This window comes from Quercus suber, unplaced genomic scaffold, assembly GCF_002906115.3.
Source record: "Quercus suber isolate HL8 unplaced genomic scaffold, Cork oak 2.0 scaffold_221, whole genome shotgun sequence".
In the NCBI taxonomy this organism is placed as follows: Eukaryota; Viridiplantae; Streptophyta; class Magnoliopsida; order Fagales; family Fagaceae; genus Quercus; species Quercus suber.
Genome location: NW_027069679.1, coordinates 118,141 through 141,762, shown reverse-complemented (window position 1 = coordinate 141,762; position 23,622 = coordinate 118,141). Strand labels below are relative to the sequence as shown.

Here is a 23,622-nt window from a genome sequence, read left to right as displayed (position 1 = left end):
TATTTAAGTAGTAACTTCTCAAGTAACGTTAAAAACCTAAAATAAAGGAACCACGTCTCCTAAACTTATGGCCACAGTAGGAAACCACTAACACTAAAAATAGTATAATACAGTTCAAATACAACTCAAACTCTAAAACTTTTTACTCCCACTAATCCATATCTATATCTTAACTTAAAGATATATGCAACCTAATTCTCAAAAAAAAAATAAGTAATAAAAAAATTATTATTTTATAAAAAAAAAAAACTAATAATAATATTAATATTTAAAAAAATAAAATAAAATTGTGGGGCCAGGAAATCGTACAGCCACGGCCCACTCCAAGTCAGGCCCAAATGGCCCAGTCCGAGGAGGGATGACTACCCAAGGCCAATTTGGGGAGCAAACCCTTCTTTGGATCTACGCCGAGGATCCCCTCGTCCTCGGCATACTAAGGATAACTATAGGGGAGGGGGGACAGACCCAGAGCCAGTTGTCACCTCAGCACTTAATACGTTCACCTAACCCTTCTAGCCGCATTAATGGGAATGCAAACCCCGGGCAGGGCTACATCGATCAGGGTGAACCACTTGAGCACGGATACGACCTCTGATGGGACAGGCGGCCAGAGGAGAGGCCAATGAACGATCAACAGGAAGAGGAAGAGAGTAGTATATAAGAGAGACAAGCAAAATGTAGTGAGGAGGCTTTTTGGGGTTTTTGGAGAAAAGCCTCCTCGGCCCAAGGCCGAGGAGCATCTCCTAGTTGTAAATTGTTCCAAGTGTTTCTTTAATAAGAGAAAAAGATGTTCAGGCTTCCAAGACGCCGGTCGGCGCCTAAACCTTCAACCCACTCTCTACAAATTTATTGTTCTGGGTTCGTTGGGCCTATAACCAATCTCTTTTGGGCTTAGGCTACAAGAAAATCGACCCTACAATTGGCGCCGTCTGTGGGAAGGATTAGTGCGCCGGCCGGCACAACAGGCGACAGTTCTAAGTAATCATTCTAGGAAAGATTAATGGTGATCAAAAAAAAAAAAAAAAAAAAAAATTTCGAGACAGATGATTCAACAGCAAAGAAAGAGAGCTCGATATTATTTCATAAAAAAGAAAAATTACAGATTACAATCAGAGGCTCAGGCAGGCATGCATTACAATTGTTCCTACCAGCTAGTTCTACAATCAGAGGCCCAGGTAGACCCTACAATTCCCTAAAACTAGCTGGAGGGAAGTGTCAACCCGTGCTTTTATTGGCATCAAGAGAATGGGAGAACTTGACACTAAAAGCAGGGAAGGGGGAGGGCCAGCTTGTTTCAAGGCCACCAACAACTCCTTTCTAGGAGCGGCGGAGCTTGAACAAAGTGAGGAGCAGATGCAGGCGCACCGGGACACCCTCCCTCATGATGTTCCCTCCTCTCTCCAGCCCTCACGAGCGTTGGCCGTTGGAGACGGCAACACTCGGGCACCGGCCATGATGTGAATTCACACATCTCCTCCATCGGGGGTGCGCTCCGAGGAGAGACATTAGGTACTCTAACGACATCCCGCCGAGCCACCATGCATGGTACCATCGGGGTTACGCCTAAACTCTGCCTCACCGGAAGCCCAGTGGGGGCTGCAGCCACAAGGGCTCTTGGCACAGATGCCCTCACACCCGCCCAAAGCCGCCCTATATCTACTGACTCCAGTCATAATTCCAGCGAGGTTATTAAAGGGGCTGGGGGGAGCTGAAGAGGTGTGTTCTTTTGGTTTGTGTTGGGGGGTTCATGGTGTGTGAAGAAACCTTCCCCCCGAAGAGTCTTATATAGGGGATGAATGTTGGTGAAAATTAATTCACGTAGAATTCGAAAAGAGAGTTGTCAACAGTGCTAGTTATGAGGCCACCAAATTCCAAGGGGACCGTAGACCGTTGGATTCGTGTTAATTCACGAGGACATTAATGAGGGCGCGTCTCGCGCACCGAAGAGTCAAGCGCAGAACACGAACGGCCAAGGGACGCTTCGTAAGTGAGGGAAATGGGGGCTCGAGCTGGAGGCGAGATCAGCGCCACATGTAAGATCAAAATCCGGCTCAAGGAAGAATCATCCCCAGCAGAGCGATCCGAAGACAAACCCCTACTTCCAGAGAAATGAAAGCGTTAGACAGAACCAAGGCACTGCATGGTCCTCAGACTCAGGCCTAAGGGGAAACTACTCGTTCTTCTATACCTAGGTACTAGACAGAACTAAGGTATTGCATAGTCCTCGGACTCAAGCCTATGGGGAAACTAGATACTTACAGAGAAATGAAAGCGTTAGACAGAACCAAGGCACTGCATGGTCCTCGGACTCAGGCCTATGGGGAAACTACTCGCTCCTCTATACCTGGGTACTAAACAGAACCAAGGTATTGCATGGTTTTCGGACTCAAGCCTATGGGGAAACTAGATACTTACAGAGAAATGAAAGCGTTAGACAGAACCAAGGCACTGCATGGTCCTCGGACTCAGGCCTATGAGGAAACTACTCGCTTCTCTATACCTGGGTACTAGACAGAACCAAGGTATTGCATGGTCCTCGGACTCAAGCCTATGGGGAAACTAGATACTTACAGAGAAATGAAAGCGTTAGACAGAACCAAGGCACTGCAAGGTCCTCGGACTCAGGCCTATGGGGAAACTACTCTCTCCTCTATACCTGGGTACTAGACAGAATCAAGGTATTGCATGGTCCTCAGACTCAAGCCTATGGGGAAACTAGATACTTGCAGAGAAATGAAAGCGTTAGACAGAACCAAGGCACTGCATGGTCCTCGGACTCAGGCCTATGGGGAAACTACTCGCTCCTCTATACCTGGGTACTAGATAGAACCAAGGTATTCCATGGTCCTCGGACTCAAGCCTATGGGGAAACTAGATACTTACAGAGAAATAAAAGCGTTAGACAGAACCAAGGCACTGCATGGTCCTCGGACTCAGGCCTATGGGGAAACTACTCGCTCCTTTATACCTGGGTACTAGACAGAACCAAGGTATCGCGTGGTCCTCAGACTCAAACCTATGGGGAAACTAGATACTTACAGAGAAATCAAAGCGTTAGACAGAACCAAGGCACTGCATGGTCCTCGGACTCAGGCCTATGGGGAAACTAACCGCTCAATCAGACCGTTGCGCCGAACAGAACAGGGGCGTCACATGGCCCTCGGACTCAAGGCTACAGGGAGGCCAACTACAAAACATCCCAAGTTAGGAGAGGACCAAGCCCCATGGGGCCCTTGAGCCGCGAGAGAGGTGCCCATGCACACGTTCTCTCTCTTTATCATCGTTACTGGCGCAATTGACCAACATGCAATTCAAGCTAAAGTCATACGGATCTAAGGAAGAAAGGAAAAGCAGGCAGTGTGTACACAAATAAGCAATTCAAGTAAAGGGAAATCAAATTCGCATTACAACGATGAGTTCGTAAAAAATTGCATGGCAAGAGCCACAGTACATAGAAGGAAAGTATAACAAAATAAAATAACAACGTGAAAGCAGGACGAGCCGAGACGCCGGGGAGCCTACTCCTCTTGCTCCGGTTGGACAGAGGCAGCCCCTGACCCCTCCGAGCCCTGGCCTGGGGGGATAGTCTGCGGGGGTACGGCGAGAGCAGCTACTCCCTCAGTGGTGGAGGCTGGATCATCGGAAGGGATCTCCACTATCTCTGAGGGTACCTCCTCACTCGAATGCTCCCCCAGTTCAGCTGCCCGCACTTCTTCAGTAATCTCCCCAACCTCAGGGTCCTCAGGGGCGGCCTCACGGATAGCGGGAGGATAATACACGTTCTCCGCCTTCCACAGGTCGGACACAGCCTCCACCCCAGCTTGTTTGAGGGCCTCAGCCCAGACCTTGGAACAATATCGCCTACACACTCCAGGGACTTGAGCCTTGTAGTCGGCCTCTACTGCAGCCACCCCCTCAGCGTAGGCTGCGGCCTCGGCCTCCTCCTTGGCACGCTCGGCCATCTCCTTGCCATGATCAGCCTCGTCCTTGGCCCGCAGGGCCTGGTCCCTGGCCCACTCCGCTGCCTTCTGATTCCCCTCGGCCTTTGCCACGTCAGCCCGCAGGTCAGTAATCAGATCCCTCGCAATCCGCAATTGCTCCTTCGCCTCGCGTAGGCGCGTCGTCTGCTCCGTGGCCTGGGTCTGGGCGCCCTTAAGACCAGACAGCGCATTATCCCGCTCACTGGTCACCTCCTTCAGAGCCTGTCGAGCCTTGACGAGGTCAGCTTTAGAATTTTTCAGAGTATTGGTGGCCTGGTATCGCCAGTCACGCTCCTTTTTAAGGACCTCCTTCTGGTCGTTTGCCGCCCCCTCCAACGCAAAGATAGCTTGGACGGCCTGTCAAAATGACCAATGTGCGATGAGCCCCATAAAAGAAAAAGAGTGGGAAAAGAATTGAGGTTATAGCCCCTACCATCCCCACATATCGCTTAAGGTTGAGGAAGACCTGCTCGCTCGTCAACGAGTCAAGCTCAGCCATGTCCGCTGGGAGCAGCAAGCTCCTCTCCAATGCGTCTGCCACGCGCGTACCCTCGCCCTCGTTGAAATCCCTAAGAGAGGCGTTATCCCTCAATGGCTCCCCGCGGAGCATCGGGGCTGGGAGCCAGGCGTCAGCCCCGGACGAGGTGGTGTCGGCGACCTGCCTATCCGGACTCCTTCCGCCTATCTTAAGCTGCTTGGATGGCCGTAGAGCAGTATCCTCCTCCTGCGAGAACACCGTCCTATCCCCCACGATCCTTTTACCCTTATCCTTCTTCTTCTTAGGACCAGCAGGCACGGACCCAGAGGGCGAGCGCGTCTGAGAAGGAGAAGGAGGAAGCTTCTGCCGAGCGGAAGTAGACTTAGCCTTCGAAGGAGGAGTAGGAGTTTTCTGTTGGGACTCCCCCGGCTGGCCCTCAAGCAGGTCCAACAACTTGGTGGTGGGTTTCCTCTTGTAATCCATTGACGACCGAGGAGGGGTTTCTGAAACAAGGAGGTCTGCTTCGCTCAAATTGGGATCACCCAAGTCCCCGGGAGGATCCTCGGACTGATCAAGATGAGCAAAAACTTCAAACGCGTCCCCTTCCCCCTCTGGAGCTCCCTCGGCAGCCTCGGCAAACAGTTGGGAAGAGGAGGGGACGGCTAATGTGACAGTTTCCTGGTCGAAGGGCCCCTCGGGGAACGAAAATCCGTCCTCGGTCACAGTAATCCTTTGGAGCCGAGGATCGTTGGCGAGGATGACGTGCTTCGGAACCGGGAACGATTTCTGGGTAGGTGTATAACCCAAAATTATGTGGGCGGCCCTAACCTGGTTGTCGTCCTCGTTTATGTACACCGGCGCCCTTAACACCTTTTGCAAGTCTGCTCGGTTGATCAGATGGAAGTAACGCTGGAAGGCGTGCGGGTCTGTAAACGGAAAGTACCAGGACGTTAGTAAAAAAGAATGGCAGGTGAAGAAAAGTGACGAGAGCTTGAAACCCTATCTGTCCCCCACTGCCCCACCTGGTGTGCCCTCTGTTGTTGGGCAGTGAAGGCCATCATGCCACTCCCCCGACACAATGAGGAAATCCTCATAGAACCCCTTGCTGGACTCGGGGAGGCACTGAATGAGCCGCATCCTGTCGTCCCTCGTTTTCAGGTAATACGAATGGCCCTTAAGAAGCTGAAGATTGTAACACCAGTTCACGTCATGGTGGGTCAGCCTCAGCCCCATCTTCTCGTTCAGGGCGTCCACACAGCCCAGAATCCTAAAGACATTTATCCCACACTGGGTGGGGGCCAACCGAAAGTGCATGAGGTAATCCCCCATCACCGGCCCCATGGGGATCGTCATCCCTCCTTCAAGGAAGGCGACTACGGGAATTACCACCTCGCCCTCCTGCCTGTATATGCGCCACTTCCCATCCTCACAATGTCTCAGATTCACATTGCCGGGAATTTTATAGTCGGTGATGAATTTATCCATCGCCTCCTCAGTATCAACGTATTTCTTAAACCTACTCATCTCAGTAGACGCCTAAAGGAACTAAGAAAGAACAGGCGAAGCAGAAAAAAGGGTAACGAGAAAGAGGGGCCAAAGAGAGAGCGACTTACAGGAAAGAGAAAGGGCTCCTCGAACAGGCTTTTGTGCTGGAGGTGCTAGTAAGGGGGTGTCTGAACTCGGGAAGGGCGCACGAATATCCTCGATTACAAATGTGGAACAGGAAGAAGCGGTTCGTACGGGTATTTATACCCCAGATCGAGGAGCCATGCGGGTTTTCCTGCTCATAAATGCCAGACGAATCTCCACCGTTAGATGGATAACTCCTCCTTGGACGTGGGGAGCACAGAGCCGCCTGGATTTAATGATGAACACATTACGTGCTCCGAAGCGTCAGCGACGTGCCCTTGGCAGGTGAATGGGCCCCAGCACTAACGAAGGGTGGGGGGGGGATGAGGCCGAGGATGTCAAAATCCTCCTCCCCGCCCAAGGATGCGTGCAGCAAGATTTTGAGGGGCTATTGTGGGGCCAGGAAATCGTACAGCCACGGCCCACTCCAAGTCAGGCCCAAATGGCCCAGTCCGAGGAGGGATGACTACCCAAGACCAATTTAGGGAGCAAACCCTTCTTTGGATCCACGCCGAGGATCCCCTCGTCCTCGGCATACTAAGGATAACTATAGGGGAGGGGGGACAGACCCAGAGCCAGTTGTCACCTCAGCACTTAATACGTTCACCTAACCCTTCTGGCCACATTAATGGGGATGCAACCCCCGGGCAGGGCTACATCGATCAGGGTGAACCACTTGAGCACGGATACGACCTCTGATGGGACAGGCAGCCAGAGTAGAGGCCAATGAACGATCAACAGGAAGAGGAAGAGAGTAGTATATAAGAGAGACAAGCAAAATGTAGTGAGGAGGCTTTTTGGGGTTTTTGGAGAAAAGCCTCCTCGGCCTTGGGCCGAGGAGCATCTCCTAGTTGTAAATTGTTCCAAGTGTTTCTTCAATAAGAGAAAAAGATGTTCAGGCTTCCAAGACGCCGGTCGGCGCCTAAACCTTCAACCCACTCTCTACAAATTTATTGTTCTGGGTTCGTTGGGCCTATAACCAATCTCTTTTGGGCTTAGGCTACAAGAAAATCGACCCTACAAAATACTATAAAGTTGTTTCACACGTTTCCTTCAAAAACAAAAAACAAAATTTCAAACTTCCTTAACAATTGCTTTTGTTAAGACTACCGTCATCTGATTATTAAAAAAATTTGTTATCTATTTTTGTTTAAAATGTTAATTTTATTTTAATCCATGGTTTTTTTTTTTTCTACTTTAGTTCTTTTGAGTTTAGTAAAAAAGTGAACAAATCCATTAAATTCTTTGGAGCTTTAATTTTAGATTGAACTAGCTACTAACCTATGTGATGCACAGAAAAGCTATTGAATATGAATTATTAATTAATCTTTATTTATTTTCTACAATCAAAGCAAATGGGAAAAAAATTCCAACAATGAAAGAAGAATTTAAGCTACTACTTATGTAATGTTGTTGACAGTTGCCAAGCAACCTTAAAAACTTTATGATTAGAAACAAATAAATATCTAAAGTAATTAGAAATAAAGCAAATAGACATCTAACTCTCATCACAAAGAAAGAATATTGCACATTAGTATCTAACTCTCATCACAAAGAATGAATATTGCACATTAGGATTACAATCTCAAAAACCCTATCCTTGATACAAAACATTCAATTACTAAATGGAAAATATCAATTAAACAAAAATTTAAATAAAAATTAGGATTCCAGTCCCCAAATAATCAATAAACAATAAAATTTCAATTTCTAGGATTCCAATCTCCTAAACCACATGAACCCAAATAAAATTCACAATATTAAAGTCAAAACAAATGAAAAAGCCTAAAAAACAAAAACTCTGTGTAGTAGCCTCGATGGCTATTTCACACGGGATCTGTAGTTTCAATTCAAGTGTTTATCGAAAATTTTAAAATTTTCATCAATCTTTGAATTGGATTTTTTGCATAACTTGCTAATTATATAGTCTCCCTATTTCCAACCTTAGTCACCACAATAAACACACAACTGTGATTAAGTTACATATGTTGCATAAGATAGTTAGGCTCTACCAATAGGTTACTAATAAATTGCACATTTGAAAGGTGCCTGACCCATGCGCAAGATTATCATAAGTTTAGCCAGGTGACACTCCAAAGCAAAGCTTGAACACTAACATCCTATCCAAACTCAACGGAATGCATATGTACTCAATAACAATCATCTTCAAACTACATGCCCCAATCACCTTTCCTTGATAGCCACGAATATTAGCCACCAAACCAGCATAAGAACAATTAGAGAGCACATAAGGTTATACATGAAATCTATTCTATAATTGATGAAATTTTTTTAAGTAAATATTAGCCACCAAACCGAAATCAAATTCACTGCATCTAGTGATTCATTGTGTATTAATAATTGATGAAAATTTTTAAATAGTAATAATTGTTATTAATCAAAAGAATTCTGAATTATTCACTATCGAACCAATAATAGAAAAGCTAAAGAGAAAACAAAACTCAGTTCTCACGTGCAACATAAATTTATTTTTTTTTTTTTAAACATTACCTCAAAAATTTGCCGACACAAAATTGAAAGAATGGGTGATTTTGTAAGGAGATGTCAGACAGTGAATGGAATGTATCTATTAGGTTTGTGTATGAGTTTGCCATGAGAATAGTGTTTGGCTTTGAGAGGGGATAGGGAGGTAGAGATGAAGGCACTGCATAAGGGATTGAGAGAGAGGTGGGAGGTGAAGGCTGTGAAAAAGGGACTGAGGCAGAGGCAGATTGTTGAAATGTGAAAAGGGAAGAGTCGGGTTCTTTTTTATTAAAAATTAAACTTAATCAAATAAATAAAAATTAGTGATGTGGAAAATTGTGGAGGCTATAAATCTTATGTGGCACAACCTAAGGAAGTCAACCATTAGTCGGTCTTATAGTACATATAGATTTGTTCACGATGAATTGTTTTATATTCAGGCCAAAACATCAATTGGATTTTAGTTTTGGCAAGGATTGAACCTCAAGTTTCTTTGAGCTAATTGGAATTTGGAAGGTGGAACCTACGTGAAATATTAATTTGTTGTGTTTAAAAGATGTAGTATTAGTGTATCACCATTGGTTGATTTTGTGCATTTTGTAAATGGATATACGTAAATTACTTTCTCAAAAGATATTAGTAATTTGTATTGCTTCTTCTCCTATCTCTGTTTTTTTTTTTATATAATAAAATTTAAAAATACAGAGCTGCAACCACTGGGTTTTTTGGATAATGATTTGTTTCATTTTCAAACATTGCAACGTGTAAAATGAGTTGCACATGGACTCAAAAGGCTAGGAAAGCAAAGTACTTCAATTTGAGAAAAATGAAAAATTATGCCACGAAACCCAAAAAAAAAAAAACAAAAAAACAAAGAGAGAGAGCCTCATTGCAAATAAAAATGACAGGAATAAGATGCATTTTGAAAAAGATTATCACAAAATGATTAGATTGATTGCTGGAGTAATTGACAGTAAAAATTTATATATCTTCGTCTACTATTGTTGACTGAATTCTAATAAAAATTTAATTTTGTTCTTTAATTTGACTTATATATTGTTTTGGATTTCATAAGAAAAAAGAAGGAAATTTTGTTTTTTTTTTATTTATAAAATTCTGGGGTTTTTTTTTTAGCAAATAGATCAGGAAGATTAGGAAGAATAATTGTGATGTATCTGTTGCAATATTTCAATTCTAAAAAGAAGACAACAAGCTAGATATTCCGAAGTGTTTTGTTTCAATCTAGCAATTTTGTTGAGCTAGATTACCAACAACGTACACGCATTTTTCCCTCTTTCTTTTTTTGTTTTGTTTTGTTTTGTTTTTTTAGATGGATTTGTAACGTGTGCAAACAATTCACAAAGTCACATATGGAAGAAATAATTCTTGTTGTTCTATGATCTATAAATTCATTTAATTAATGTTGTAGGCATATAAATTTTTATTGGTTACAAAATATCATATTTCAACTCAAAATTAAGTTGAAATTCCCTGAATACTTTTCCGAAAAATCCACAACTGGGTATATACTAGTATATAGTAACTCTTGTTACTGAGAAATGTAACAACTACATGTAATAAGAATTTATAGGAACATTTTGTTACTGAGAAATGTAACAACATGTGATGTATCAGAATTTACAGGTAAAACACCTTTAGAATCCTCCTCTAAATTAATACTGAGATATAATTTTTATGTTGATCTTTCAAAGGATTGTTTTTTTAAAAAAAAATATATAAATAGTTTCCATTCACCCTAATTCAAGATTTATGCATTTGTAATAAAATTTATGTGTTTTCCAATCACCAAAATACTTAGGAGTGTGATGAGATCTAGCACAAAAAAAAAAAAAGTTAACATGCTGTAAATGCATAAATCTCCTCATCATACCCCTACATATTTTGGTGGTAGGTAAACGCATCAACCCCAAATTAAAGTATCGACTTCTCACCATCTTTATACCTCTCCATCTTCTTTAGAATAAAATAAATAAATAAATAAATAAAATTCACCGGTCTCAAGAGCATTTTTAGAGATGCATTTGGGAGTTTCACAATGATATATACAAAACAACTTTATCGTACGTGCTCTAAAGCTCTTTTTTGTTGGGGGGGAGGGGTGAGAGAGGAGGATTCATTTTTTTCCTCTCTCTCTCTCTCTCTCTCTCTCTCTAAGAGAGATTTTACCACTACGCTATTTTCAAAAATCCAAAAAAAAAAAAAAAAAAAAACCAAGTTCCCTTAATTCCCACATAAGTTTTTTTTTTTTTTTAATAATTCACACATAAAAGTATATTTGCACATGTTGCATGCATATATACATTTATTATGAATTCCGTCTCTCATAAAATAAAAATAAAAAAGGGTAAACTAGTTTTTGATCCCTATCCTATGCATCATATTTCAATTTAGTCCATAACCTTTCAATTGTGACAATTTGGTCCCTAACCTTTCGGTACCATATCAATTTTGTCCTTACCATTATCTTTTAGATGAAAATTGATGATGTGTCTAATGGCCAAAATAAAAAATAGCTTCCATTGATGTGAAAATAAACTAAAATTTTATTTTGGCCGTTTGTAATGTCAACAATTTTCATCTAAGATATAACAATAGGGGCTAAATCGACATGGCACTAAAAGGTTAGGAACTAAATTGACACAATTGAAAAGTTAGGAACCAAATTGAAATATAGTGTAAAGGATGGGGACCAAATATATAGTTTACCCAAAAAAATATTTTTATTATGAAGATCATCACTTATCAAACAAAATACTTTGAATACCCCTTTCATATGATCAAAGCACCTTGTAGCTCAACGGGCACCATCTAGAGTTCGAGTTCATCCACCTCAACTATTGAAGAAAAATAAAAATATTAATCTATTTTCTATATAATTTTTTATGTGAAATATTGGAGGAAATTAAAAGCATTTGAGCACACACGTAGTAGATACAATAGGATTTGGCTTACCTTCAAATCTTTTTAACTAGACATGTCTTTTGTTTTAAACATACAATGGCCAGTGGTAGTAGATTTTAAGCCCACCAATTTTTTTAATCCCACCATTTATTTAGTTAGTGAGTAATGCGGTAGTCTCTTATTAAAACAAAAGAAAATTCCTTTTAAAAATGCACTACAAATAAGCTAAACCCGATGCAATGAATCTATTTATTGACAGAGGTTTACAATTTGGGGTTTTATTTTACATTTTTATGCCATTGGTTTAAAAACTTTGAAGTTATTATGATTTATGTTTAGATTCCGTTAGTGGGCTCCAGTTAGCTCAACTAGTAAAGTCTCTGATAGTTGTATAAGAGATTTGGGATTCAATCCCCGCCTACACCAAAAACTAATTGGTGTCTTGATCTAATAATAAAGAACTATCATTAGAAGCGGATGTCATAAGTTGAAACTCTCTAAAAAAAAAAAACAAAAATGTTTAGATTCCGTCCACAACTAGGAAACCCCTTAAAGTGATAAAAAAAAATAATACATTTATGTGGCGTTTGGTACAGGGTAATGTTTTAGGATTCCTAGGAATGTTAAAGATTCCCATGTTTGGTTGCAAATCACGCTAGAGAATCAGATGCCAGGGAAATCTGGATTCCCCCTTAAACCCCTCTCAATAGGAATGTGGATTCCCTTTAAAACAAGTGGAAATCCAAATGCCCAAGCTTAAAGGAAATTGTATTTTTTATAAATTGACAATTTTAACCCTTTTTCCTTACCATTTAAGCAATTAAGATAAAATATAAAACAACATCATAATATCTTTTCTTGCCAAAATAACAGAAATAGGATAGACAACTCTGTTGATATATTCTTTAACAAAGTTTTATTTAGGTTTCACATGTGAAAAAAAAAAAAAAAAAAAAAAAAAAAAAAAAAAAAAAGGAAGATTTTATTAATAGATTTAATAATTTTAATGGAAAATAAATAATTTTAATGAATTTTTCATAATTAATAGTTTATATTTGGTTTTTCATTATTTATTTAGAGGAAATTTTTTTTTTAAATGACTTGGTAGTTCACATTCAAATCTAAGGATAAAATGAGAAAAATAAATAATTCATTTAAGATTCCTGGGAATAAACCAAACATTATCATCTCACATTCCTAGAAATCTTAAGAGATTCCCAATGAAACCAAACATAGGAATAGCTACATTCTTAGGAATGTTATTCTTAATAATCATATTCTTAGGAATCTGGATACCAGGAGTAATGTGAATTCTCCCGTACCAAACGCCAACTTATAATAATATAATACAGTTCAAATACAACTCAAATACTAAAACTTCCTACTCCCACTAATCCATATCTTAAAAATATATGCAACGTAATTCCCTACAATTAACTAATTATTATTATTTTATTTTATTTTATTTTATACAAAAAAACTAATAATAATTATTAATATTTTAATCTAATAAATTACTCCTACTATGCCTAATGATGAAATATCTGTTATTGCAGCGTCATTTTGGGAGGGTTTTGATTTTTAAGTTTTTTGTTACCAAGGCAATGAAGAATCAGAAATTCAGAGTTTGCTTTGAAATGTACAGTCTCTACTTTATTGAATATTTAAATTTTATAAATTTAAAGTGTTAACGAATGCATAAAAAAATGTTAGTTTTTTTTTAAAGAAAAATTAAATTAAATTATATAATTCGTTGGTCAATACAGTCTATTACTATTTAGAAGATAAGAAAAGTTAGTTATCAATTTAGTGAATGGACTAAATATTATCATCATTCCTATAATAATAAGAAATGGGGTAGAGTCGGTAAGCACGAAGTGCCGTTGAACTATCATTGGAGCTGGGTTTTGATAACATTGTTATTGAGGGAGATTCAGAAATTTTAATCAAGATTTTGAAAAACAGCAGCTGCTCTTGGCCCTTGGGCGCCTTTTGGACATATTGTCAACAACATATTCAATCTTGCTTCACATTTTTCATGTTTTAATGTTGTTCATGTTAGACGACATTGTAATCAAGTTGCTCATTCTCTTGCGAGAAGAGCACTAGTTTCCTCTCCCATATTCGTCTGGATGGAGAATGTACCCCAAATCTTTTATCTGTAATTTAAGCTAATTTGAATAGTCTTCCTTAATAATAAGCATCGACTTTTTTCTCAAAAAAAAAAAAATTCATTAATAAATAGAGATAGATAAAAAATAAAAAATAAAAAAATCCAAAACAATCTCAAAAAAATTCAAATCCCACATACAATTACAAACCCACTACAAAACCCTCCAATAGAGAATTGTGGAAATCATGGGCATGGTCTTTCAAATACATTCAAATAGTTTTTAGCTAAAAGATCTGAGATTCAATTTCTGCCTACACCAAAAATTGATTGATGTCTTAGTCTGATGATAATCAAGAGCGGACGCTATAAGTTGAAACTATCTCAAAAAATATATATTTTTGGATAAACACATCTGTTAATACAATTTTTTTAAATATATATTAGTATTCAAAGTTTAAAAAAAAAAATTTACTATAAAATTTCTTCCCACGTTTCCTTCAAAACAAAAACAAAACAAAATTTTCAAAATTTCAAACTTCCTTAACAATGGCTTTTGTTAAAACTACTTTCATCTTTAAAAAAATTTGTTATCTATGGGTCTGTTTGAATACCGCTTATTGCTAAAAATTGAAAGCTGAAAACACTGTAATAAAATAATTTTTAAATGTATGAATTGTGCTGCGGGATCCAATTTTAAAGTTAGATTTACGTTTTTCCATACTTGCAGATCCCAGAAACAGTGCACGGTAGCCAGCCAAAAAACGCAAACGCATTGCTATCCAAACCCAACCTATATTTGTTTTGAATATTAATTTTAGTTTAATATATGGGTTTTTTTTTTCTACTTTGTTCTATTGAGTGTTATAAAAAAAAAAAAAAAAGTGAACAAATCTATTAAATTCTTTGGAGCTTTAATTTTAGATTCAATTTGTTCATGATGAATTGTTTTATATTCAAGCCAAAACATCAATTGGTTTTTAGTTTTGATGAGAATTAAATCTCAAGTCGCTTTGAGCTAATTGGAATTTGGAAGGTGGAACCCACATGAAATATTAATTTGTTGTGTTTAAATGATGCAATATCACCGTTGGTTGATTTAGTGCATTCTGTAAATGGATCTACTCAAATTACTTTCCCAAAAGATATTAGTAATTTGTATTGCTTCTTGTCCTTTCTCTATTTTTTTTTTTTTCTAATCAAATTTAAAAATACAGAGTTGCAACAACTGGGTTTTTTGGATAATGATTTGTTTCATTTTCAGACATTGCAACGTGTAAGATGAGTTGCACATTGACTCAACAATATCAATGATACCAAAAGGCTAGGAAACCAAAGTACTTCAATTTGGGACAAATGAAAAATTGTGCCACTAAACCCAAAATTTAAAAAAATAAAAAAAAAATCCTCATTACAAATAAAAATGACAAGAATAAGATTGAATTTTGAAAGAGATTATCACAGTGATTAGATTGATTGCTGGAGTAATTGACAGTAGTGATGAATTGGAGTCACAGTGCTATATAAGCACTTCAAGGGCCCAGGTGAATGCAAAGGAGTAATATGAGATGTCTAAAAAAAAATTTATATACCTTCATCTACCATTGTTATTTGAATTCTAATAAAAATTTAATTTTGTTCTTTAGTTTGACTTATATACTGTTTCGGATTTTGTAAGAAAAAAGAAGGAAAATTTGTTATTTTTTTATTTATAAATTCTGGGTTTTTTTTTTTTTTAGCAAATAGATCAGGAAGATTAGGAAGAATAATTGTGATGTATCTGTTGCAACTGTGTGTGTATATATCAATTCTAAAAATAAGGCAACAAGCTAGAGATCCCGAAGTGTTTTGTTTCAATCTAGCAGTATTGTTGAGCTAGATTACCAACTACACGCATCTTTCTTTCTTTCTTTCTTTTTCGTTTTTTTTTTTTTTAAATGACGTTTTCACGTGTAAACAATTCACAAAGTCACATATGGAAGAAATAATTTTTGTTGTTCTATGATCTACGATCTATCAATTCATTTAATTAATGTTGTAGGTATATAATTTTTATTGGTCACAAAATATCATATTTCTACTCATAATTAAGTTAAAATTCCCTAAATACTTTTCCGAAAAATCCACAATTGGCTATTTAGTATAAATGTCATATGTTAGATAGCTCTCTAAGAAAAACAACAAAAAAAAAAAAAAAAGTTTCTCCGTCACTATATGTACATACTATAAATAATAGCCTCATCGTAACTTTTTATTAACTTCTATTAATGATGTCAAATAATAACCCCAATGCTAAATAAAATTTTGATTATATGAGGCAATATATTCTAAACAAATTATAATTAAATTAGATAAGTTCTTCTTAGAAAATTCTTTAAATCTAACTCTTTATTTATTTATTTACTAATTATTTCTTTTTGAGAATCTAATATTTACTAATTAAATATGCATCGTTTCCTTCAATTAAAAAAAATCATGAATTGTGTAAATTGGAATGCAGGACAATTCAATGATATCATTTTAATTTGAAAGTAAAAGATTAAACAGGAATATAATAAGAATAAATCCACACAACAGGTGCAAATGAACGTAATATATTACAGACAACCCATTGCCATGATTCCCAATGCTTAACATATAAACAAACATGCTAAGTTCCAAAAAGTTTTGCTAACCAGATTATACACACCAACATAAATCCAGTGGAAATACGAGAATGTACATCAAACAAATGACGTTGATCTTGAAACTTGTGATAAGGCATCTTCAAACTGATCATCTTCAATCTTGTCAGAACTCAAGCTTGGTTGGATGTAAGATCTGAAAACTCGTTCCATATTAGGAATTTCCTTTAAATCATGGCAAGCAACTTCCAGAGCTGTGTCGCGGAAAAATCGGTAGAATTTCTTACTGCAGACATAGCCAAATATGAGGGACAGTATGATGGCTGGAAGTAGGAGTGGTACATAGATGAATCTCTTCACCCCAAAGTAACCAAACATAGTAAGTTGGTATAATATCAGAGCTGCTAGGATGCGTGTATGCATGTGTGGCCACATCCTTCCATAGCTTTCATAAGATGGAACATAAACTTTCAGTGCCTGTCACATAAAACATAAGAAATAAAACTAAATTAACATGAAAAAAAAGAGGGGGCAAATATTTGAGCATGCTAGAGGCTCAGCAAAGAGCTTGGTAAAACAAAAACTCAGAAATTCAATAAAAATAAATGAACTTTACCTGATTTCTAAGAATTAACCAACCCAAACCAAAGTAAACCACACCAAATGGGATAATAATAGGAGCTATAGCAGAGTAACAGAGGACAATTGTGACGATCAACATGTCACCAGGAAACCTAGTTCCATACCGAAGATCTCCTGGAAACCAAGCTACCTTCACCTCAGCTTCAGTCTTACAAAGATACTTCCTCTTCAAATGGAATATAATTAGAGGAATTAATCTGGACAATTCAAGACCATAGCCAACAAAGAACCTGGGAAACAAAGAATTAATAAATTAAATTAAAAGTGACTGCTTAATAACAGATAGCAAACAAAAGTAAAAGACCAAATAATATATTAAAGAAAAAAAAAATACAAGAAGACAAGCTATATCATCAAAATCCTGATCAGGAAAAATGGGATAAGCCAGATTTTGATACAAAGGGTGTATGGCACCAAGAGAAATGATATAGTTCCATTTATTTCCCATATCATTTGAGGGTGCACATCCACCCTATAGATTTGAATCACGAAAAATGTCATCACTCCAGATCATGATCAAATTAAAGAACAGCATTCTCATCAACAGGAACCTTTTTTTTTTTGTGGGGGGGGGGGGGGGGTTGTTTACTGAATAGAAAAGAAACCACACCAACGAAGGTTGGCCTGAGTGGAAGGGGCTCTGGTCGCTTAAGCAAGTGGTCTCTAGTTCGAGCCCTTGTGGATGCAGCAAACCTTCTTGGGAGAGGTCCCCACCTTTGGTGCCCGACCGTACCTCGGAGGATTAGTCCCAGGCAAAGCCTGGGGATACCTTGGGAAACCAAAAAAAAAAAAAAAGAAACCACAAATATATAAAAATGCAAAATCATAATCTTACCTCAAAGCCACAAAGGTTATGAAGAACGTGGCATTGCCTGGCAGGCCAGCCGCTAGTAAGTCAGGTATAGATTTAGGCTTATCCTGAATGGTCTTGAACGTACTGAACAATGTTCCCCCCACAGTCACTCCAATGAAAACATTTAACACTATGAAATAAAAATATTTCCCTGAAGCAGCTCTTACTATATGACCCTCAGAGGGTATTCCCTCAGCCTTGGAGAGAGAATGAAGGAACTTGGGCAGCAAAGCCAAAAAAATAATGAGTGCAAGCTGAGGGAGGTAAGCTTCCAAAACTGTCTTGATTGCATCCATATCCACAATTGGCTTTAAAAATGGTAGATATTTCTTCAAATTTTCCAGTGTTGTGAGAGCAGAAATAAATCCAATTGGAATCATGAAGAAAACTATCGTCAAGGCCACAACAATGTAGATGACATATTGTCGCACCTGCCTCTGAAAAAAACTGATTTTAAGATTAGTCCATATCATTTGACGAAACTCAGGAGCATCTGTAACTGTCCATTTGTCAACCATTTGAGCATGTAGACTCTGAGCTGCAGAAGCTGCAGCCACCCTGCTTGAGAAGAAGACCAGAGCAGCATCTTGCTGCTTCTCTCTGAGAGTGTCTTTTTGTTCCGATTCCAGTTTTGGGGTTACTTCATTAATCTTCTCATTATAGTACTCTATGCTATCAACTTTTTTACCAATCAGACCAAGGAAGCCAATTCTATTAGTGGGCCTTGCTCCTTCTGGTTTGCCAGTTTTTTTTGACAGCGCATATACTGCTTCAGCACGGGCAAGCTTCCTCTTGTACCCTTCTAATTCTTCCCAAAGTTTGTTCACCTAACAGAATCAATCAATGTTATAAATGCATATATTACCACCAAAAATGTAAAAACACACCATAAACCATTCAAGTCAAATGAGATAATCATATCCAACCTATGGTATTTTTTCTAATTCATCTTGAATGCTCACACAATTCAGTTTCAAATGAGATATTGTCTTAAATTTGAACCTTCAAATATGATATATCCATGCATTATAATAATAATTTAGTATCATCAAAAGCTGAGAAATTATGATAAAGTAAATTTCTCGGACAAATAAATCACTTAAAGTGCATAGATATAAATAATTCTATGAGCACTGTGCAATATTTAACAGTCAAATTAATGCACCAAAAAAAAAGTATAAATAGCAACTCAATGCCTTACCACTTTGTTGTCTGTGACCACCATTGATCTGTAAAACGACTCGGGATAGATCCTTTTAAAGTAAGAATCAACCTGTTCTTTTCTTGTTTGACCTTCAGGGACTGGAGGTATGTCTCTAACAAGAATGGCAAATTGTTCTGCTCTCACTTCAGGAGACATAAGAGCATCAGCTCTCAGTCCAGAGACATGCTTATAAGCCTTCCATAGCAGGAAATATGTGACAAATGAAACCCAATAAGTGGCTAACAGGAATGCCCACAAGCGAGAACTCTCTTCCTGTATTTACAAAGAAACACGAAAAACTGCATTCAGAAGAAATGAACAGGCAAAGATAGCTAACTTAAACAAACAAAATAGAAAGCCATTAATAGCTTCGATTCATCAAGAAACGATATATTAGTTGAATAGCATGACACAGAAATCATATATTCAGCACCATCAGCTCTGTAAATTGTGCCCCTGAACATATTCATCTGATACGTATGAGATATTATTTGGTGGTTAAGATAATTTACCACGTGCACTTTGACAAGTCTAATAAATCTAAGCCATCCTGATCACTTACTAACCTAATGTATTGAGAGAATAAAAGAAATAGAATTATCGATCCAGATTATGAAAGGTAGTGTGGAATACCTTAACATTTCCCATGGCTAACTTGTCAAGGTCGCTAAAAGTCCCATTGCTTGTGGTTGAGGCAATCTTTACACCTTCGTCAGTGGCAGCAACTGGTAGAAGAACTGGCAGCAGCACTAAGCCAGATAAAACCAAGATTCCCAACACTGCAGATTAATTGAATACAAAGAGAATATAAGATTTTTTTTGCATTTCTCCAGATTAATAGATCAAGACATTTCTTATATAGGCCTCACACAGAATTAAGTCAATTAACTAGCTCTTGGGAACATTAAAAAAGGTACCCAGTGCACAAGGGTCCCACTTTTGCGGGGTTTGGGAAAGGTCATGGTAAGTATCCTTATCCACAATTTTTTTTTTTTTTTGGAGAGACTGATTTCCAAACTCAAACCCACAACCTATCGCTCTTGGTAGAAGGCACTTGCCATCGTACCAAGATGAACTAGCATATCCTTAAAATATACAAATTAAAAGTCTAAACACATCATTTCAACTCTTCAAGCAAGTTCCAATAGGTAATCTTGCCAAATTGCTACAATTTCTCTTGAAACAGCCTTCCCTCTTCCATCATCGTATTTTCCCCCACTTTGATTACAAAACACTTGCATCAGTCTATCTCTGATAAATGTATTACAATCCGCAAAGCCTAACTTCTCTTCTAAGGACTTAATCAATGAGGATGCAAACCTTATCAGAAAGGTGCTGAGAAGGTGCAGCATTAGTCATGGAAAAACCAAAAACGAATATAGTGACACATAAACTGTCTAGACATGTCCACGTGGGTGATTACTGTGTGATTTGAATGGATGAGGCTCTGCACATAGTGCCTCTCAAAAAAGAAAGATTCTATTAACCACTAATGAAATTCTTTTATCGCTTTCTCATTTGAAAAGATAATAATATAACCAAATACTATATGTTGTACCCAATATAAAAGATTCTTGTTTCTGTGAAGTTTGGAAAAGGTGGTTGATACACATAGCTTGGGCAGAGGGTACTTGCAATCACACCAAGTCCGATCTCTAATATAACCAAATACTGAGGATTTTAAAATTACTTACAAAAAGTTGCATTGTACAATCTATTCTGTCATTCCAATTCCAAATAGCAATACAGATCCACAATATATGTGTGAAACTTGAAAATAATTTCTTTTCTTTTTTTTTTCTTTTCTTTTTTTTTTTCTTTTTTGATCAGTAAAACTTGCAAATAATTTCAACAGACAAGCAACAATATTGTGGGCAACTATCAAAAGGTAATATCTTGTAATCCAATTTAAACATTAAATGTCTTTCCACATATGAGAACACTCTGACTTCTCCATAAGCATCAATTGCAACAACTTCCATACTCAAAAAAAAGGTATTAAAAAAAATAATAAAAAATAAAGGTCACTTCCCACAAATAGCAATACAGATCCCCAATATTTGTGTGAAACTTGCAACTGATTTCTTTTCTCTTTTTTGATAAGTAAAACTTGCAAATAATTTCAACAGTCAAGCAACAATATTGTGGGCAATTATCAAAAGTTTATATCTTGTAATCCAATTTAGAACATTAAATGTCTTTCCACATATGAGCACACTCTTGACTCCTCCATAAATATCAATTGCAACAACATCCTTACTTAAAAAAAGAAAAAAAAAAAAAATCATTTCCCAGAAGTATGACAACATCCAAAAGCCACCCAATTTTTTCAAAAAGGAGGAAAAAAAATTGTTTCCAGAGAATGACATCCCAGAACTAGAATAACATCAACCCAATACAATTATAGTTTTCAAAAAAAAAAAAAAAATTTTAAATCCATGAAAAAGCACAACAACAAGATTAGAACTTTACCAAAACTACAAGCAGAAAGTGACGGAGAAATTGAGGGTGAGAGAGAGAGACAGAGACAAACCAGTGCTCAAGAACACAAAGTAGACAGCAGTGTCATATCCTGAGGCGGAGATAACGTCCTGTTCCGTTGAGGACATGGCCTCATGGATCCATGCAAACGGGTTCCGGGTCCTGGACCCGCCTTCATACGGATCCAAACCCTTCAAGATCCGATTCGGGTAGTAAATCACGCTGTTCCCAGGCTTACCCGACAACCATGCGAACACCAACATCAAAACTATGAATATCACAAAGGATGTCCCTAAGGACGTCAAAAACGAACTAAAATCCATCTGGGTCTCTCTCTAACAAGCTCTCTTTTTTCTCTCAGTTTATGCCAGAACTCTCTCTCTCTCTCTCTCAAAAGCGTGACTGAGTGAGGGAGTGAAACTGTGAAAAGAAGGTATATTTAGGAGTGGAGAATAAGCATATAGGAATGGAAATGGAAAGAGAGGGTTAATGGGATCATTGAAAGAGAGAAAGCAAAAAGTAACCGTTAGGAGATGATGAAGGAAAAAATGTGATTGTGAATGAAGATTGGTTGGTAGTTACGTTTTTGACAACAAAAAAAGAAAGCAAATTATGCAATTATTTTTCGGTTGTTTGAAAGAGAAAAGGTGTGTAATAAATATCTGGAGGAGTGATTAGCTGGTTGTGGGGTAAGCTTTTATTTTGCTCTTTCAATGTTTCATTTCAAAGTTTTTGTGATTCCGTTTTCATTCTTTTAATGCTCACTCACACACGCATTGGACACACAAAGAGAGAGAGATAGAGCGTACTGTGGAAATGGATTTGGATGGAGATTGAAAGTGCGGGGGGTACAGGGAGTAAAAAAGGGTGACAAGTTTTCCTTATAATAAAATAGGTCTCTTTTTATGGGCCAGATGTGAGCGATGGGCATGTGAGCTCTGAGATATGGATATGGTGGGGTAATTCTGATTCTCAAACGCATAAAAAATAACAATTATTATAAAATAAAATAAAAAGTGACTTTCTGATGCATGAAGCAACTGTTGGTGCTGGTTCAGTTCAGGTGAGGTAGTGAAGAAAAACAAAGGATGTTGTTGATAAGGTCTTAATCTTTGCTTGTGTAGTCTTGTACTTCAATCTTTCCTTTCAAGCAAAAATAAATAAAAATAAAATAAAATGAATTGAGTTAAGTTGTTGTAGGTGGCTGCATTATTTACCTCTTAGCCAAAAAATTTATAAAAAAAAAATTGATTCATTTTGCTTGACCCCAATAAAATGAAGAAGGAAAAAGCATCAGCTAAGTCATGCAAGCTGGTCATGGGATACAGCCTATGGTTGATCTGGCTTGGTATGAATGTAATCGTTCTTTATTATGCGCCTTCTAATTATGTCACATATTATAATAACAAAGATTGATCAGTGTGATAATTGGTTGCCAACCAACTTTCTAGGATCTTTGTTCTTTTTTTGAGAAGAAGAAATGCACAACAATTCTGCTGGTGTATATTTTTGCACGAGTATTGTAGTAAAATAGATGCATAAGCTAACACGAGTGATTGGCGTTAGTTGGCAAAATTTGGGGCTTATGCTATTTTACGGACATTCTGGTATTTTACCCCTTTTTATTTTTTTAATTGGCAAAATACTCATGTTTTGAAACTATATAGGTGCGTGCCCCTGTTTCGATACTCGATGACCCTAAAATCGAGTTACTTAAAGTACTCGATTGGTTTAAAATCGAGTTATGCCCAATCAAACTTTAAAACAAAAAAAAAAAAAAATTCATGAAACTCAAGTAAATGGAAATCGAGTTCCAAAACGTCACTATAGGGCTTAAAAACGTCACTATAGGGATAAAAAAACGCCGCTATAGGGCCACTGAAACCTGGTATAAAAAATTTTCCAGAAAAACGCCACTATAGGGATAAAAAATGCCGCTATAGGGCCACTGAAACCTGGTATAAAAAAATTTTCCAGAAAAACGCCACTATAGGGCTTAAAAACGTCACTATAGAGCTTGAAAACGCCGCTATAGGTCTCCCTGAATATTGGGCGAAAAATTTTTTTTGCATGGAACTCGATTTTCCTAAGCTCGAGTTACATGCAATTTTTTTTTTTTTTTTTTAAGTTTGATTGGACATAACTCGATTTTCTACAAATCGAGTATTTCATTGAAACTCGATTTTAAGGTAATCGAGTATTGAAACAGGAGCAT

At 37.8% G+C, this 23,622-nt stretch overlaps 1 protein-coding gene across 1 annotated transcript; it reads right to left on the bottom strand.

Annotated features, from left to right (window-relative positions):
- Positions 1-16,155: 16,155 nt before the first annotated feature.
- Positions 16,156-22,336, bottom strand: LOC112003863 (CSC1-like protein ERD4). Its single transcript, XM_024036082.2, has 6 exons — positions 21,460-22,336; positions 19,560-19,705; positions 18,924-19,199; positions 17,705-18,549; positions 16,844-17,099; positions 16,156-16,704 (listed from the first exon to the last, which is right to left on the bottom strand). Exons 1-6 carry the CDS (start codon positions 21,728-21,730, stop codon positions 16,327-16,329), a joined length of 2,172 nt encoding a protein of 723 aa, XP_023891850.1. The 5' UTR covers positions 21,731-22,336; the 3' UTR covers positions 16,156-16,326.
- Positions 22,337-23,622: the final 1,286 nt, after the last annotated feature.